Source organism: Seriola lalandi, unplaced genomic scaffold (assembly GCF_002814215.2).
Source record: "Seriola lalandi dorsalis isolate HSWRI2012SDOR001 ecotype SW California unplaced genomic scaffold, Sedor1 jcf7180002054936, whole genome shotgun sequence".
Lineage (NCBI taxonomy): Eukaryota > Metazoa > Chordata > Actinopteri > Carangiformes > Carangidae > Seriola > Seriola lalandi.
Genome location: NW_019525488.1, coordinates 135,129 through 154,856, shown reverse-complemented (window position 1 = coordinate 154,856; position 19,728 = coordinate 135,129). Strand labels below are relative to the sequence as shown.

At 43.3% G+C, this 19,728-nt stretch overlaps 2 protein-coding genes across 2 annotated transcripts in view; both read left to right on the top strand.

The window, feature by feature from the left end:
• The window catches only part of tgfbr2l (transforming growth factor beta receptor-like), a 16,152-nt gene extending 3,462 nt beyond the window's left edge, over positions 1 to 12,690 (top strand). Inside the window, exons 2-8 of the mRNA XM_023393481.2 lie at positions 4,754 to 4,910; positions 7,463 to 7,674; positions 7,773 to 8,512; positions 8,666 to 8,803; positions 8,889 to 9,030; positions 9,473 to 9,600; positions 10,306 to 12,690. Coding sequence (XP_023249249.1) covers positions 4,754 to 4,910; positions 7,463 to 7,674; positions 7,773 to 8,512; positions 8,666 to 8,803; positions 8,889 to 9,030; positions 9,473 to 9,600; positions 10,306 to 10,665 — 1,877 coding nt within the window. The 3' untranslated portion in view covers positions 10,666 to 12,690. The remainder of the gene's footprint in view (positions 1 to 4,753; positions 4,911 to 7,462; positions 7,675 to 7,772; positions 8,513 to 8,665; positions 8,804 to 8,888; positions 9,031 to 9,472; positions 9,601 to 10,305) is intronic.
• Positions 12,691 to 15,692: 3,002 nt separating this feature from the next.
• lmln (leishmanolysin-like (metallopeptidase M8 family)) overlaps positions 15,693 to 19,728 on the top strand; it is a 14,321-nt gene continuing 10,285 nt past the window's right edge. The window contains exons 1-6 of the mRNA XM_023393480.2: positions 15,693 to 16,141; positions 17,198 to 17,301; positions 17,449 to 17,479; positions 18,338 to 18,420; positions 18,810 to 18,927; positions 19,238 to 19,416. Coding sequence (XP_023249248.1) covers positions 16,004 to 16,141; positions 17,198 to 17,301; positions 17,449 to 17,479; positions 18,338 to 18,420; positions 18,810 to 18,927; positions 19,238 to 19,416 — 653 coding nt within the window. The 5' untranslated portion in view covers positions 15,693 to 16,003. The remainder of the gene's footprint in view (positions 16,142 to 17,197; positions 17,302 to 17,448; positions 17,480 to 18,337; positions 18,421 to 18,809; positions 18,928 to 19,237; positions 19,417 to 19,728) is intronic.

Here is a 19,728-nt window from a genome sequence, read left to right as displayed (position 1 = left end):
GGGGGGGGGGGGGGGGGGGGGGGGGTCCAGACCCCCTGTTCCCCCTGTAATCTCTACCCATGGTTGGATGGATTGTCGTGAAACTTTGTACAGATGTTCATGTTCATGTTCCCCTCAGGATGAACCATAATAACTCTATTATCTCTACTACTACCACGATTGTGTTCACTTCTAATTAGAAAATGTTCACATGCTAACATGCTAAGCTAAGATGATAAACAAGGTAAACATAAAGCCAAGGTCACTTCATATAAATTCAACCTTAATCACAAGCAGCTGGGTGGGAATACATCTGATAAAATGAATTGACCTGCTACAAATATATAATAATATAATATAATAATATAATAATATAACAACAACAGACGCTAATCTAAGCTAACAGGTTCGAATGACGTGTTCTTCCTGTTCTAGTGAAGAGTGATTTTAAAGAGGAGTGAGCTGAACTGACTGAGAGGAAAAAGCTTCCTATTATATCACATCTAACAAAGAGCGAGTGTATCTGAAACGTCTTATGAATAGCCCACGCGCGCACACACACACACACACACACACACACACACACACACACACACACACCACACAGATACACTGGCGTCTTGCCGTTGTCTTAAGATGTTGGAGAGGAGAGAGACTGGCACTGAAAGAAAGTGTGTGTTTGTGTGTTTGTGCTTCATTTGTGCTAATGAGGACAGAGAGGTGACGTGGAGATGGCCTGATGACTCCTCACACACACACAAACACACACATTCATCATCATTAGTGCAGCTGAGGATGTGCTCTGCTGTTAAGACTCAGTCGCTCCAGAACGTGGTCCAGCAGAATCCCTGTGTGTGCCTCAGTATCTGGTTGGAGCAGTGACCTGTGACCTGTGACCTGTGACCTGGACTGGACAGACATTAGTTCTCATGACTGTTCATGTCTTCAGTGGATACAGAGTCACTGAGGAGGGACAGGGCTAGCTTAGCTTGGTTGCTAACTTACTGCGTGTGAATCATGTCTCAGTTTAAACTCTGACAGAGGTGAGTTAAATTAAATCCCATGGTGACCAGTTCTGCCAGATCCAGATCCAGATCCACCTAACCTTTGTCACCCACTTGTATAAGATGCATATGATATAATGAGTCCTTGGGTTTGCCGTAGATTCAGTCAGATATAATGTGGTCTGCAGCTCACTTTCTTTTTTTCCACCTTTTATTTGTTCACATTTTGGATAATTAAATATGCTGAATCAGCTGCAGGTCATTTTGAATTGATGGATTCATTTCTCCCTTTGTACACAGTTGTATGACCTCACCACTTTGGCGAGTGTCCGTTTATCCACAGTCATATGAAATATGAACCATTTGTATGAAATTTTGTCATAATTTCTTGGGTTAAGTTTAGCGTTAACCCTAACCTTGAGTTATGGCTAAGAGGTTTTATGTTAGGTCACACTGACTTTGACCTTTGACCTTTGACCACCAATGTCTAGTCAGTTCATCCTTGAGTCCAACTGAACGTTTTTAAAGTTCCCTGAAGGTGTCACCAAGACATCGTGTCAGCAAGAATGGGAGGGACGGATGGAAAACCTGAAAACAAAATGGAGACATCTACTGGCTAGAATGTAAAATAGGAAAATATAAACATTTCAAACTATCAGTACAAGGAAAACCATGATTGTATCTCTATTCTAATCAGACCTTTATTGTAATTATTGTAAAAAGAATCAACATATGTCATTGAAAAAATATATTTCAATAAACTTAAAGCATCTATAATAAATTCCCTCTGTTATGTTCGTGCTTCATTGGGAGAAATAAGATCAAAGTGTCGTCAAACTGGAGAAGTTTTAGTTTTCCTTCCATTGCAAATACAACCAGTCACTGTCAATCAGTGTTATTAACCTAAAACTATGAGATATCATTTCTCTCAGAGGTCTCATGTCGCAGTTGCTCCAAAATTCAAATCGCCACCAAAAACAGCTTGATTTTTGTTTTTTTATTGAAAATGTCGGGAACAGTTTACATGTGAAGAAACATTACATGTCTTAATTGCTTTTCTATTTGTTCCTGTGGATATGGATGATATATATATTTCAATTTCAATGATGAAAGCGGGAAAGAATGATTTATTATTTGAGAATTTACTCTTATGAGTGTGAACAGTCAGGTGGTACAGACGAGGGGCGCGGCTTCACGTCATCAGTTACGTCATACGTCTAAAATGATACACGCATTGGATCGGTACGCGCTTCACCGGAAATGCGCAGCTGCACTCGACACACACTTCAAAGCCTCGACGACTCACGTGACATCACGGGTGACAGGTGTGTTTACAGGGTCGGAGAAGGGGCTAAACTCCGCGTGTTCATCCGGGACACATGTTTACATCACCGTTTATCGGAGCTGGAGCTGATCAACACCTGAGACTACTGCAGAGTCACGTGACCCGGGAACACTGATTGTTCCTGTTCACACTGATGACAAAAGCCGGATGTTAGCGTGTGTGAGTGTGTGTGTGTGAGTGTGTGTTAACGATAGCGTGTGTGAGCGTGTGTGAGTGTGTGTGAGCGTGTGTGAGTGTGTGTGAGCGTGTGTGAGTGTGTGTGAGTTAACGTGAGCGTGTGTGAGCGTGTGTGAGTGTGTGTTAGCGTGTGTGAGCGTGTGTGAGTGTGTGTTAACGTGAGCGTGTGTGAGCGTGTGTGTGTGTGTTAACGTGAGCGTGTGTGAGCGTGTGTTAGCGTGTGTGAGCGTGTGTGAGTGTGTGTTAGCATGTGTGAGTGTGTGTTAGCATGTGTGCGTGTGTGTTAGCGTGTGTTAGCGTGTGTGAGTGTGTGAGTGTGTGTTAGCGTGTGTGAGTGTGTGTTAGCATGTGTGAGTGTGTGTTAGCATGTGTGAGTGTGTGTTAGCATGTGTGAGTGTGTGTTAGCAGGTTTGTTTGTCCAGTGTGAAAGGAGAAAAGGATTCTCTGAGTTCTGCTCCGATGGACATCAGATAAAACAACTTCCTGTAGCTTCATATTAAACAGTGTCAGTCTGATCATGTGACACTCACAGGAAACATGTTTTCTGACAGGAGCTGGACGAAGCTTCATATATGTGTGTGTGTGTGTATGTGTGTGTGTGTGTGTGTGTGTGTGTGTGTGTGCGCGCGCGCGTGTGTGTGCGTGTATGTGTATATGTGTGTATATGTGTGTGTATATGTATGTATGTATGTGTGTGTTTCTCATAGCGAGGGCCTCCTCCTCCGAGCAGCATGGAGTGTTTCAATTTCCCATGAGCCTTTGAGGGTGGAGTGTTGGATACTAACTTGGCTCTGAAAGTAGATCACTTCTGGCTTCAATTTATTCCTGGAGAAACACACACACACACACACACGCACACTGCTCTAAACAGACTCACTGCCAGCTTCACACAAAAACATACACAACTGTTACACACATGTAGAGACTCTATTGTCTCTTTCTCTCGCTCTCTCACACACACACACACACACACACACACACACACACACACACACACACACACTGCTGATTTTAATTACACTGAGCGTTTTGCTTCTCCAGCTCTTTCAGTTTTCTTCCTTTGTCTTCAGCTCTGAGACATCTGGATCAACTCCTGCTGTGTGTGTGTGTGTGTGTGTGTGTGTGTGTGTGTGTGTGTGTGTGTGTGTGTGTGTGTGTGTGTGACACTTAATGAAGTGTTGTGTTTATGTGTACAACCCTGTATGTGTGTGTAAAGTATATATACTCATGTGTTATTGTGTATTTCAATGCTTGTTTATGCAGATATACAACAGGGGTTTCTGAGTGTGTGTGTCTGTTTGTGTGTGTGTGTGTTTGTCATCTGGGTATGATCACTGGAGTTGCTGTGATGTGGCCGAGCATCACACACACACACATAAAGCTGAAACACAAATAGTAAAGTACACAACAACACACACAGTAACAGAGAGCTGGGTTGTGTTGTGTGCTGCAGTACAGTTAGCTGCACGCTAACAGTTTTGGCTAATGAGCTTCAGAGGGACACACCCACTTCCTGCTGCATGGTCATCTCATGTGAGGCTGAACGTGGCAGAGCAGATGTCTTACCCCAGCAGCACGTATACACACACACACACACACATACACACACACACACACAAACACACACACAGACACACGCACACATATATAAGAATATTCAGGTATAATTATAGTGGCAGCTAATGGCGGCAGGAAATGATTTGTTTTACACGTTCCTCCTGGCAGGTTGACCACACCCACTTCAAACTTGGTCAGAAAGTGATTTTTACCTTGATGATGCTTCAGTGTGAAAACTGTGAGTTTCCGTTGAAAGGCGTGACTGTGGCGTCACGGCGACTTTCGATGTTTCGCTACAAAAGTTGTTATAACCCAAACATACATTGTCTGATTTGCTCCGAACGTAACGTGTGATGACGGTCTCACACTGATGACATCTACATGGTAATATGACATCATAGCCAGAGCGCTAACTGAAAACAGGAAGTAGCACTTGAGTTAAGATCATCATTTGTTTTACATCACGTTTTCATCTGGTTATACTGATATACAGGAACATCATGTACGTTTGGTGCGTGTTCTCTAGCGCCACATACTGGACTCAAGTGGTAATACAAAACACACAATGCATAATGTCCACAGCCCGAGCAGGAAGTAACATCTTACTCGTAAGGGACACGGCTGCAGTAACCTGTTCTACAGTTTCTTATCCACCATGTCTGACCTCACCTTCCTCTCTTTCACCCTGCAGGTCTTCCAGGTGTCGTCCAGTCTTTCAGCCACCTGAGCTTCAACCTGTGTAAGTGGTGTGAGGTGTCCAGTCCGGTGTGTAAAGACAGCGTCTGCATGAGTAACTGCACCCTGTCGTCCTTCTGCACCGTCATCGAGGAGATCTGCATCGCCATATGGTGAGTGGACCCTGAAGTTATGTTACCTTCATGTGGCGGATGTGACTTTCAGTAGGAGCATTCAGACCATGAGGGAGCAAGAGCTGGATCCCATCTGATTTAAAACATGACCAGTGCTCAGACAGGTTTATTCTTGTTTTTATTCCTCAGCGCTGACGACGGTCAGAGCAGGAGCCATTTTGTTTTCAGATTGTCTGCCTGAATCTCAGTAACACCTGGATGGACCTTCTTCAAATTTGGCACAAACATTCACTAGGACTGAAAGAGGAACTGATTAGAATTTGGTGCCTAAAGGTCAAAGACGAGGTCAGGGTGACCTCGCAAAATGTGGTTCTGGCCTTGTGAATGTGATACCTCGAGAACACAAAAGGTGTTTTGGCGGAGGCGTACAACCGTGAGGCGGTAATTCTAGTTTCTTTTAGAGAAACAAGACGTAAGTAAGAGCCGACATGTTTTGTGCAGCAACTCTGTTGTGTTTGTTTGTGTTTGTTTGTTTGTGTTTGTTTGTGTTTGTTTGTGTTTGTTTGTGTTGGTGTGGAAGCTGTGGTGCGGTGTAAACAACCAGTCGGCGTCGGTTTTCCATGTGAACCTGAACAACCATTGACCCTCTGATGCGACCCACAGCAGTGTCTCCTGAAATAGCGCCCCTAGGCACCCCAAGCGTGTCGGACCTTGGTTGTCAAGGTTACAATAATAAATAAACGGACTGTGGTGAGAGCAGCGTACGTAGCCTCGTCGCCATGGTTACTATAGTAACGGTCACGGCTTGGTTAGGTTTAGTAAAGGTTGGTGGTTTGGGTTAAAATAAGTAATTACCTCAACGTTAGATGATCTTTGTTGTCATGGTTACAACATAAACAGCTGGTTTCATATGGGAATCGAACACACGGCTCTCCTGTGTCACATTCATCCGTCCACCACCTCCTCCTCCTGACGTGGACTTTGTCTCTCTTTATACTACGTCACCGACACTTTCCCCTTCGCTCCTGTCATCATTATTACGACCACTAGATGTCGCCTAGCAACAAAACCTAACTATGATGTCACAATAACCTGCTGCTCAGACGACCTTTGGTCTTTAGCTCCTTAGTAAAAGCTCTCGTGGCTCCTGATCCTGGTGTGGGGAGGAAGCAGTTTGAGTTTGGCTGACTGATGTGCACAGACTCCGTCACCTTTCCTTCAAGCTCCTTGTTCAAACTGAATCATTTGGTTTGTAGAGATAATGAGGAAAGTTTCTCATGCTAAAGAGAAACCATCGCCATAGTGACGTTCTCCTGTGTCCCTGAAGTCTTTGTGTTTTGATTCGTCCTCCTGTCTTTGTTTGACTTAGTGACTGAGTGTGTCATCCACTCTGTCCTGGTCTTGTTCTTGTTAAAGACCAAGAAAAAACAACATGTCCTGTCTGTAGCGTGCCATAAAAATGTGGGAGTATTGACAGGCACTGGTTTCCCATGAGCCAGTCCACCACAGTACAGCTAAGCTGCTTCAATATGTTGTTGTCAGCATAATGAAACCTCCTGAGGTGGTTTCTCTCGACTCGCCACTGTGTCAGAAACAGACAAACATTTTTCTTCTGGCTTGTTTTTCCCGTCAGAGCTGAAGCGTGATGACCCTCACCCACTCCACCGCCGTCGCCTCCTCCAGGAGCAGAAAGTTTGTGCTGATTCGTGTCTTTTGTTTGGATAATAGTGCTAGGCTGGGACCCCCACCCCCTTGCTGCACCCCTCTCATTTCCTGTTCACGTCAGCTGGTCCAACCCTCCCAGCTTTCTGCAGGAAACCAGTGATAAGGGAGAAGTGACGGAGAGGAGAGGAGAGGGAGGGAAACAGACGTTTATTCAGGTCAAAGTTGACAGGGATCGAGCTGCTCAGACTGACTGTGCTGAGAGTTCACTCAACAAGAAGATGTTTGAATCATATTCACAAATCTTCCTCTCTGAGCTGCACAACCTTCATCTTAAAGCTCCTCCAGTGTAAAGGTCTGTGTCCATGTGTAGTGTGATTATAGATCAGCTCTAGCTTCTATATTAATACTGTGAAAGTATCAAAGCCTCAGTCCACAGAAAAATTTTCCACTTAAGTTTTCCACTTGCAACTGTTTTTATTTGAAGGAAACCTCGCCTCAGACTTGAGGGAAAATCTTAATTTAAGATGTTTTGTACAACTGGCCCCTGAGTTCTGTAACTTTGTGATGTCACAACAAAGCAGTCACCAAGCCCCGCCCACCTGGACCCACCATCCAAACCTGGCAGGATTTGGTTTCTCTGAGTGTTTTTACCTGAAATCTGCTGTATTTTTATTGGATCAGTCAGAAATCAGTCAGCCAATCAGAAGAGAGGCTCAGAGCCTCTTTTTACCACCAATTTTAACTCTTATTTTTCTTCTATTTCTATCACTGCTTTTCATATACTGAATTAGCATGCTAACTGGCTAGCTCCAGCCTCGTCACTGTAGTGTCGAGCCCCACCTGAAGAAGTCCCCCTCCCCCCCCAAATAGCCTCTTTAAAGTCATGCATGTTGTTTTATGTGTTTGTACTTTCCTCTGCTCCTCAGGAGGAAGACCAACGACACAATGACGGTGCACACGATGTGTCATCATCCCGCTCTGCCACTAGAGGGCGTCGACCCCGGCCTGCTGCTCAACTTCACCTCCAGAGAGTGTCACATGGTCCCACAGCCGGCAGAGGACGGAGCCATGATGGTCTGTGGCTGCCAGGGAGAACACGAATGTAACGACAAACTGATCTTCAACAAGGGAGCCAACGGTGAGGGGGGGTGATGGATGGATGGATGGATGAGTCAATAGATGGATGGCTGAATGGACGGATGAATAGATTACAGTATTCTCTCCCCGTTGCTTCAGGGTTCTTCAAGCTGCAGAGTAAAGACGTGATCCCGGTGGTCGTGGTTAGTTTGGTGCCTCCTCTCCTTGTTGCCATAGTTGCCACCGCCGCCTTCTATTTCTACCGCACACACCGCCCTGACAAACCTGGCCCTCCTGCACGCCCCGACTGGCCCACCAAACGCACCCCAGAGCTCTACCAGGCTTTGGACCTGCCATGTGGAGGCCGGGGGTCGGAGGCCAGAGGAGGAGGAGGTGTGATGGCTCCTGGATCTCAGCTGGAGGAGTCTAATGCCAAGGTGTCATCTCTCAACAATGACATCACAGATTGGCAAGGCCAATTGGCCGAACCGCTGCCCATCAAACTGGAGGCCCTGGTGGGGAAGGGGCGCTTCGCTGAAGTGTGGAGGGCGCGCCTGCTGCAGGGCGAGAAGGGCGGGGTTAACAGCTATGAAACCGTGGCAGTGAAGGTGTTTCCCGCTGTGGAGTACGCCTCGTGGAGAAACGAATGCTCCATCTTTTCCGACCCCAAACTGGAGCACGACAACGTGGTGCAGTTCCTGGCGGCTGAAGAGAGGGGTCCGCCCGGTCACACTCTCAGGAAGTACTGGCTGGTCTTGGCCTATCACAGCCTCGGCAACCTGCAGGACTTCCTCACGGCAAACATCCTGAGCTGGGAGGAGCTTGTTGTCATGGCAGGTAGCATCGCTAAAGGGTTAGCTCATCTCCACAGTGACACGACACCCAGCGGGATACCAAAGGTAAATCCAGGCGACAGTCTCTGGAAATCTGGGTTTTGCTGACCTTTTTTCAGCACGTCTACATTTTATTTATTCACTTATATCTCGCCTGTTTCATGGTGAGCTGTGGAGCTTATTGACGGTGCTCGTGGCCGGTTGCCTGTGTTGCTGTAGGTGCCAGTCGCCCATCGGGACCTGAAGAGCAGTAACATCGTGGTGAAGAGCAGGAAGGAGTGCGCTCTATGTGACTTTGGTCTGGCCTTGAGATTGGACCTCTCGCTCACTGTCGATGACTACGCCAACAGTGGACAGGTAAGCTGCTCAGGTTTAGTTGGTCTGTTTCTTCGTGATGTTCAGGTTGTCATTTGATTGGACTCACCTGTATCATCCCGTCCAGGTGGGGACAGCTCGCTACATGGCTCCCGAGGTACTAGAGTCCAGGGTGAACCTGGAGGACCTCGAGGCCTTTAAACAGATGGACGTTTACTCCATGGCTCTGGTCCTCTGGGAAATGGCCTCCCGCTGCCACGCAATCGGAGGTAAGAACCTTTTTGTTGTTTCTGAGCAATATTTTCATGACCCAGTTTATAGTGCATGGCGCTCAGGTGTGAGCTTCAATCAGATGAAGCAGCACAAAGTGAGTTGTTGGTATTTGTTTCTCCAACATCAGTCTGATCATCACTTCATCAGCAACTGAATACTTGACGTCAACGCACAGCAACAAGGAAATAATGGCTAAAATGAAATACAACATTTTGATGAATCACTCTCCAGCCAGTAGATATGTTAGATATGTTCGGATTAGGACATAAACTTTTAATTAGATTGAAGCATCAGTCTGAATCTGACTGATTCTTCTGGCTGTGTGGAAAAAAGATTAAATCTCTGCAGCACCTGAAGGCAGCAGGACTCATGCTGATGTGTGTGTGTGTGTGTGTGTGTGTGAACATAATGTGTGTGCGTGTGTGTGTGCTGGTGCAGAGGTGGAGAGCTACGAGCCGGCGTTTGGCTCTAAGGTGTGTGAGCAGCCCTGTGTGGACAGTATGAGAGACCTGGTGCTGAGGGACAGAGGACGTCCTGACATCCCCTCAGCCTGGACGCAGCATCAGGTCAGACACACAAACAGCTGCTTTCTTTCCAAACACACAGAGGAACTGACCCCAAGTCAGAGATTCTTACCCATAATGCATTTCAGGACGATGTCATCTCTCTCTCCGCTCTGATACCCCCACATGTTTCGTGTTAAGTACATTAAAAAGTTTTACATTAAATCATCAATAAATAAATTGTGTAAAATCTATAAATAAACCAATAAATTATTAAATAATTGAAGAAGTAATTAAAACATCTCATTATTATGGATTGATATTTCATTGTTTTCTAGTTTTTATTTCATGAATTTACTTCTCAGGACAGTGGTATAGTCACCACCCTCTCACTTTTGAGCCAATCACATGCTCCCAATCGATCACCAATTCCCAACTGATTGATCCATTGAAGGGCATTTGTTTCCTCTGGAAATCATGTTGTTGGGGCCCAGACTGGAGATGAGTTAGAGCCTGGTTTGAAGTGAAGCCTCAGGCAAATAAAACGTTGTCATCTGCGTAGAGATTGACACTGAAGTATTGATGAGGAAGAACTTTGTTATTTGTGTATAATGTAAAAAGTAAAGGTACCAGCACAGACTGCAGTTTAGTAATGTGAATATTTATTTCATTATTACTTATTTTTTTGTTTAATATTGATCACTCTGGGGCTCCACTGGACACTGGCTGTTTTAACATCTTGTCTAACTCCGGTCCTCTGTCCTCCAGGGGATGAGCGTCTTCTGCTCCACCATCACTGAGTGCTGGGATCACGACCCGGAGGCCAGACTGACGGCTCACTGTGTGGTGGAGCGCTTCAACGTCCTGCAGCAGGAGCAGGAGCAGGAGCAGGACCAGGACCAGGACCAGGACCAGGAACTGAGACCAGAAGTTGGCAGACCGGAGGACGAAGAAAGAGCAAAGAACTCTGAGAAACCAGACAATGACCAGGTTCATTCCTCCTCCACTGCTGCTTCCTCACCCTCCTCCTCTTCCTCCCTCCAGGTTCCTAAGCCACAGAGAGACGGTACAGAGGTATCCCATGATTCTCCGGTTCACACTGGTACCGGTTGTGACCTGTTACTGTAACTGGCCTGAAGCAGCCGATAGTGAAGGGACTGAGAAGTAACTAAAAACTGATTCTGTAGTAATTTACATGAGTCTTTAAAATCATGGTGGTGTCATGGTGGAGGTCCGGCTGTAGGGGGGGAATTGTCGATACTTCCATCACTTCGGTCCAGACTCAAATATCAACAACAACCATCAGATGGATTTCCATAAAACTTTGCACAAACATTCGTTTTCCTCAGAGGATAAATTCTACTGACTTTGTTCGTCCTCTGACTTCTCCTCTGGCGCCACCAGCAGCTTTATATTTTAGGTCCAGACTGAAATATCACAACTGTTAGATGGATTGTGACTTTTCCTCTAGCGCCATCATTTGGTTAAAAACTCTAACTGCAGAACTGATGACACTCCCATCAGCTAAACTAAGATGTTGAACAGGGTCAACATTGATATTTTAGCATTGTCATTGATTGTAACCTGTTAGCATTCAGCTCAAAGCACAACTTAGTGTAAGTATGGTCTTACAGCTGTTAGCATGTCGACTTTTAGTCTGGTTATTCACCAGATTTCTGATTTCTACACCTCAGCAGTTTTGTTGTTTTCCCAGCTTCAGGACAATAAACAGAATAAAGGGAAAAGCACGTCTCCAGAATATGATGTTTGACGCCAGTGATCACATTTCTCAGCAGTTATGATCCTCAACTCTCCAGAGAAACATTTTGAGTAACCAGGTTATGATTCCTTTCTCCTGTAAGATGATTTCTAATGCAGACACCTGATTAACCAGGATATAACGAGGTCTGACTCACCGGATATACGCTGTGGGTATAAACCTGCAAACTTGCGCCTGTTTCAGGCGGCATTCTCCTCCTGTTCCTCTTCCCCTGCGTGTCACCGTTTTCTAAATCCTCTTCGCTACAGAGAACAGCAACAACCTCAGAGCTTCAGCCTGCACGCTGAAAATGGCCAGTTTTGATGAAGATCTGAATTGTACAATCAGCTCATAGGAATCTGCCATTTTAATGACGTTTTTCGTGTCCCTACGTGTTAACGTTCCTACAAAACAAGTTTCCCTCCGACAGTATTTTGCAGCGGCACCAGAAATACAAACAAACCAAAGTGTTTTTAACCCTATAGCAGAATGCTAATGGGTGCAGAGCATTCTCCAGTGCTAACACAGCTCTGTGGAGAGAGGTCTGACTGTGTGAGACTACCATGCATTTAAACATGTTCTGTCATTACCTGTATAACCTGGTTTCTCTGAGGAACCTGGCTTCTGCATTCAGGCGCAGCGGCGATGCTAACATTCTCAAACTTTGACTCGATGATGGCACTCGAGGAAAAGTCAGAGGGTCAGTGAAGTTATCACAGTTCAGCCTGAGGGGAACATGAACGTCCGAACCACATTTCATCACCGTCATCCAGCAGCTGCTGAGATGTTTCAGTGTGGACCGACCTGCCGCTGACAGGAAGAGGTAAAGTCTGAAACGACTGAAAAGACTCACAGTACGATGGATGTTCTCTCTTTGGGACGTCCTGGACTCTTCACCTGAAGTCCAGAAAGGACAGAAGTGACTGGTGGACTCACCTGTGATCTTCTCCTAGTCGTAGCTCTGCTGGTACAGACGAACACTCACACTGTTGTTGTGTGGAAACGTTTCATTTTGTCGGAGCTGGTCTCCATTTTGTTTTGTTGTGACTGTGATTATTGTTACTTTAACCTTCCTGTATGAACTGTCTGCCTGTGGACGGTGGTTGTATCCGATTAAAAAAACAAATTACAGTGAAGAATTGGTCTGATTTTCCACTTTCAATCACAAACCTCTGCCAAAGATTTAATTATATATCTGATTATTAATTACAGGCTACAGAATTATGTGTGATGTTTTTGTTATTTCTGAGATGTAAGAAATCTTCCAGTGTCCAGATCATTTGTAAATTCAGCCACTAAAAAGACTTTTCTATCAACATGAAACACAAATACTCAAAGTCACTACAGTCTCCAAATGATGTTGCTTTGTAATAAAGTTTGTTTTCTGTAATTAATTACTGAGTATGGATTCTGTCTATAAACACATTTCCATCTATTGTTACATATTTTCACTTTTTCCATAATGTTCTTCACATGGTTTCATCGTCTGAGCTTTGACTGGATCTTCTTCTTCTTCAGTGGTTTAATGGCTCATGGTCGACTCATGGTCACAAAGCAGCAGAAGAGGAAACAAGACTGAAGTCAGATTTTACTTTGATGCTTACCTGGAAATTAGGACTCACAGAAAGATGGTTTAAAATAAAAGACCAGAGTCGGAGCAGCCGAATTAGAGATGTCATATTTTTATTACCCATGATGCACCTGAACCTCCCTACAACACCTGGAAACACCTGGTAAGCAGGAAATCTGTGGAGGTCCCTTCTAATCTCCTGTAAACTGCTGTTTAATTTCCTGTCAGTCAGATTTCAGCACACTGTAAAAAAAAAGAAAATCGTAAAAGAACAGTCAAATGATCGGCAGCAGCAGCTGCCAAACAAAAACAAAAATTAAAGTAAAACATCCTAATTCAAATAGTGTAAAAACAATACATTTACAGAAAGGTTCATTAATTTTTCTACCGACAAAAACTGATTTTACAGATTTTTCCTAAATGATTATGATCAAACTCCTTCAATAAAGTGACGCCACTAAAGTTTCTGCAGAGAAACTTTTTCCTAATAATAAAATTAAGTGTCAGTCAATTAAATATTAACACAAGCTTAATATTGTAAAGGAAACCTTTTGTTTTGGAAGACAAAGTAAAAAATACTGTAAAACATTAAATCATCTCAAACTTCAACAGTATTTGTGTCAACATTAAATCTTTAAGTTTGTAAAGTAATGTTAAAACCTGTAGTTAACTTCACTGTCACGAGACAAGTTGCATCATAAAGAGGTGGATAAATCTTATTTAGTAACAAGTATAAATTATAGTAGAGATGTAAAATAATCCTTCATAGCTCAGTGAGGACGGTGCAACAGTCTGATGGGTCGACTGGAAGCTGTTGCTCAGCCAATGGGTTTGACGTCACGACAGTTTGCCACTTGACACACAAACGCACACATGCACACACACACGGTACAGTATACAGAATTCCTGCTTTCCTCCCAGTGCATGCTGGGATACATTCCAGTACTTCAAACTTTTTTGTTTGAAGTTTGAAGTTTGATGTGATGAAAAAAAGTTTGTTACATTTCATCCAGAATCACAAAGTTTGAATGTAGAAGTCACATAAATGTAAAACTAATAAGATTTACCCTGAAATCACAGAGAAGAGCTTTAAACTGTTCGTATGGACATTAACCTTTATATTAACAAGCTACATTTTTAATTACAGATAATTACTGTCATTTTACATAGATTTGTTTGTAATTTAAGAAAGCAGAAAAAATACTGTATAAATAATACAGTAATTTTTCTTTACAGAAATGGGAAATAATTGTAATTCATTATTATTGGCATAATGCTTAAAATACAAGTTTGGCTGTTAATTCACAGATGATTTCTGTCATTTTAAAGACTTTTGTTCACAATTTTAAAAAACAGAAAAAAATACTGTAAAGATTTTCAGTTGTTATCTGTAAAATTAGGATTTTTTTTACAGTGCAGGACACGGGGCTTCACGTGACTCAGCAACTTTAAACTGGATTCTCACCAACTCAACAACAACAAAAATAATAATTTGGAATTTGCACTTCATGACCAGAATCATGGGCAGAAGGAGGAAAATAAGGATGAAAGTGATCAGACAAACTGAGAGGAGGCTTTCATTGGTCACTCAGACATCAGAGACCAGTTCAATATTCACTTAAGCTGGAGCCTGTAAAGCTAATCACATTTAACTCCTCTCTCTGAAGTTCCTGATCAGCTCAATCAGTTTATGGAGGCTGGCTGTCACAGAATGTGGGAACATCAGACACAAACCAGCCTGAAGACAGAACAGGAAACAACATGGGCTTCATAATAAAACAGTGTATGAACAGGGTCTATTTACTGCTCACAGATGTATTAGTGAAATCAAGCAGCAGCTTCAACTCCTGCTCTGAGTTCCTTTCATATGAGTCTCAAATGACTTTATAAATAAAATTAGTCAAAATAAATTAACTTTACTTGACTAAGCTGCTAAATTTAAGCAGCTACACGAATCATACAACAATCAGGTGTAAACAATTAGAACAGCGACCAATTTCACCTGCAGGGGCTCCTGTTCTATTATTAATACGGACTTCAAATGGGGATGTTGAGGTTGATACCAAACTCTCCATTTTCCATGTTCTGGTTATTTTAGCTGTCCTATCTGTATAGTAAATACATTTCTCAAATCTGACAGATTGATCATCTTCCAGGGCGCAGAGTCTTAGGAGTGCTATAAAAAAAAAGAATAAATCTGTAAATGAATACGAAAATAAATGTGGAAACATAAACAGGAATTAATAAAAGAATAAAAAGATGCTCTCCTTTGAATAGAAAAAGCTAAAGAAACATGGGGGCATTTTTGCCTTTATTTGAAAGTACAGTGAGAGGTAGAAAGGAAAGTCAGGGGAGAGAGAGTGAGGGGATGTCATGCAGCAAATGATTCGAACCCATGGCCGCTGCAGTTAGTCCATGTGGTATGCACTCTACCAGGTGAGCCACGAGGCGCCCCAACAGCTTTTTTTTTTTTTTAATTGTTTTATTTATTTCTCTTTATATTTCAACATATTATTTACTTATTTATTCTCCTGTTTATATTTCATTATAATATAACATTTATTTTCTTATTCTTTTACAGATTTATTCTTTTTTATGGCACTCCTGTGACTCCATAATTATTACGTATACACCACTCAAGCAAAGCAGGCTGTGAACTGAAATGAGGGCATAAACACGCCCCCTTGTGTCAACATGAACACGGTGCATATTCCCAAATAAATCTGTGCTCAAATGTTTTGCCCTGAAGTTTATCCAGCCGTGCTCAGAGGTTCTGAGTGAGTCATCTTGTTAACAGACGATCTTTGGAGCGCTGTGCCTCTTCGCTACAATAGATCCGTACAAGAGTGACTCATCCTCATCACAGACGATCTTCGGGGTGCCGGAGCTCTCCTTGCAGCTGACACGGAGAATCAACCCGGGACTGGCCGCAGCTGTGAGCCGTACATCTTACCTGTCACCGGCCGGTGTTGTCTCTTCTCTTGTGGTCTGAACGAACGTCGGTCGTATTTGCGGGATGCTAAAATGTTCTGATTCACCCCGCGAGCGATGAATGAAACGAGCACCAAGGGGACCGGACCGGCGGAGGCTCTGTTGACTGCGGGCTGCCGAGCCCCGCCTGTCGGGCTGTACGGAGGATGGAGCCGAGGCTGAGCGGGGATGGCAAGCCGTCCGTGTCCTGGTTCCTCCTCGGCCCTGTCTTCGTCCTCTCCCTCCTGGCTGTATTAGTGAGCTGCCATGGGACCTGCAAACACCGAGCTCCCCCTCCCGATGAGGTGAGCCGCGGCTCGTTCTGCTGGGTTTATACCAAGCTAAGCTAGCTAGCATGCTAGCTGTAGTGGGTAATTAACGTATCTGTTCAGTTATATTGTGTGTTTAAAAACTGTTGCTTGACACTCACTTCAGCCAATTAATATCAAGACGTGACGTGTTTGTTTTCGTGTTACAACAACAGTAAAACTACCTCGGCGTGTGTCTAAACCGACATTTAAGGAGTTGCTTTGCTGTTAGCGGGTAAGCTAACAGGCTAACACGAAGCCCCTTAGTTAGTGACAGTGTTGACTGTGTTTACCGACATTAACTAGGATGTACAAGGTCTTTCAAACACAGTTCAGCTGTGAAAGCGGGGAGTTATGTCAGTTTTTAATGTTCATCTTTAGCCTGTGTTCCCCTAGCAACAGCGGAAAGAACACTTCCGGGGAGATTTCTTCAAAATAAAAGAGCAAATTAGTAATTCGTAACTTTATTTTCCTTTCTCGCTCTCTTTCTGTTTGTTGTAATTTAACTTGTATGTACTTTATTTACTATTATTATTATTATAATTTTATTATTGTATATTATCTGTACAACAACGAGGCTGTCATTGTTACTGCATTACTTGCAAAATAAATATTTATTTTAAGTTTAAGTATGAAAGTAAGTTTGAATATTTTTGATGCTGATTAAATAACTTTGAAGTTATTAATCTTTCAAGGTTTGCTATCCACCTGATTTATATTAACACCCCCACAAAAACATAATTTTGGCATCTCTGTGCTGCAGTTTCCTGTCACTGATACATCTGTAATAACTTAAAATAACATTCATAATATTGGATGTTTATGACTGACCTTGATTTGTTGGGTGCATTGGACTAGCCATAAACAGCCACTCTCATCTGATTATTTAACTATATGTAAATTCTCATTTGGATATTGTGATTTATTGAACAGTATATTGATTTTGTTATGAATCACAGTTAGAGATTTTGTCCATATTAACCTGGAGAACTGTGGGTGCTAAATGTCAGTCTGTCCATATTGTTTTCTTATTGTTTCTGCTGGTGCTCTCAGGTTGTCCATCATGTGTACCTGAAACCTGAGCGTCTGACTAAGAGAAGCTCTCCTGACGACCTTCAGCTGAAGATAAAGATCATCTATGACTACAGCGTTGACCAGTAAGTAACCAGTACCCGTCCTACAACCCCCAACAAAACAAGCTTTAAAGCTGCAGGCTGACACTTTCTAGTTTCTCTGTGACTCAGGCGTCAGTTGTATGACTGACGTAAGTGTAAGTGATGTTTGCTGGCTTTCTCTTTCCACAGGCTTCCTGCAGACAAGAGGAGACTGGTGAAGGTGAGGAACACTGACCTGTGACATTGCTCCATAGCGCTGCTGGTGGCCAAAATCTCCACAGAGTACCTTTAAAGCTGAAATCTTAAGAAAATCATAATTGTGATAATTCTGGAAATAGAAAATAAAAAACACAGAAAGAACAAAGAAATTAAAACAAATACAATCAGCAGTTGAAAGCCAACTCTGTATTTAGGGACTTTGTGTTTCTGGACATTTGACGGGGTTTTCTAAAGTCTTCACGTTCAGCCCTGGTGGCTGTAGTTCAGCTCTCACCTGGGCAACTTCACTTGGTGTGTAATATAATAATGTATATTATATTATCATAACATGTTTAGAATCATTGTATTATATAAATAATTAATAATAACAATAATACTATTCTGTCATAACCCCACCACACTATTATTACATTATTCTGCACTATTTTATTTTCATATTACACTTTATAATATCATATTTACATTTTTGTTGTAAGATTTTTTTTTTTTACATTGACAGGATATCATATAAATTATTATTATTTATTATTATCAAATTCTTCCTATGATTACATTTACTGTATATTACATTATATTATTATATAATCACTGATGTCCTCTATACTTTTCTTTTCACCCTCTCACAAGACTGATGACTCCATCACATTTAAACCTCGTAAAACACACACACATAAATCAGAGACATATATCATACACATCTATTCTTTTCATTTGTACATCTCTATAACTGTTATTTGTTTTTATTGTCATTGACATGTCTGTACATTATATGTTGTGTGTGTCACACGTGTTGTTGTTTCTGTTCCACTGATGTGGAGTTGTACTGACTCTCTGTGTTTGTGTGTGTGTCCCTCCTCAGGATAAGCTGTTTCCTCAGGCCATCGACTACCTGCAGAGGGCCTTCAGTGTGAGGCGCAGGGTGGGGCCTGTGCTGCTCAGCAGGTAAGTGGCCCCTCCCACCACCACAGAGTGTTAAACTACAGGTAAGGGCCTCATGCCAGAACCTGTCAGGATAACACATTAAGAAATGCAGGAAATCTTCTTACATTTATCTTCCAGAGTTTTCTCTCAGGTACAGACTCGGAACAGTGTCCAGAGATTTAGAATTAGAAAACTAAAATATTCCTGCGTGAGGCTCGTTGTCTGGTTTCAGCTCTGGATGCTGTTCCAAACCCTCAAACAAGGTCTCCAGAGTGTCGATTTAACTTCAGTCTTTGCTGCTGGGTTGGAAGGTGGACGTTCAGAATCATTTTCCCGCCTCTAGTTCCTCCATCATTTCTAACCTCGGCGAAGAGTTAATGTAACGCCGTTGTCTGTTATCTGCGTTTCAGACAATGTGCGACCAACCAGTACCTGAGGAAGAGAGATGACCCCCATCGCTACTGCCAGGGCGCCTGTGCAGACGTCACCCGCTGCGGCCCCATCATCATACCACAGCACCACCTGCAGGTGAGGAAGAGCCACTGCACACACACACACATAATGGATCATGTAATAACATGCTAGCAGCCCTGAGAGGGTGTATCGGGGTGAAGAGGAGGAGGAAGAGGAAGAGGGGAAGACTGGGATAAAGAAAGAAAGAAGGAAGGGGGGGGTAGGAGGACAGGAGGTGAAGACAGACAGAATGTTAATCTCATTAAGGTTATTGTTGACGTTGGGCAGGAGGTAATCATAGTGTGTCTGCTGTTACTGCTCAACATGTGAAGGTACAGCTTTTCAGAATAAAAGACACGTGCATCACTGTGTTTTTCCCTCTCAGCAATGCAAGGTGTGCAGCGAGTCTGGGAAGTCATGTGGCCCCTCGGGACCCCCAGATGGCCCCGGAGTGGAGGGGTCCGACTTTGTGCTCTACGTCAGCGGGGTCACCACAGAGCGCTGCGGACAGGAGAACATCGTGGCCTACGCTGCGTACTGCCAGCTGGAGGCGGAGCTGGACAGGTGAGAGGACCATGTGACCTTTACAGCTCTGTTTCTAAATCTCTGTGTTCAGCTTTGACTCTGAATCTCCGGAGTTTTGTTTCACTCTTGTTTCCCGGTGGTACCTTCAGGTAGCAGCCTTGTTTCAGCTGCGATAAAGGAGCTCCTGACCTCTAGTAGCACTGTGGAGTAGTTTTTATTTTTTATTTTTTTTACACACCACAGATGTCCTCATGCAACACTTTCCACCGGCTTGATAAAGCTGCTTTATCAAGAACACCTGTACAACTACACCTCAAGGAAATGTAGTCCAGCTCAACACCACCTTTAACT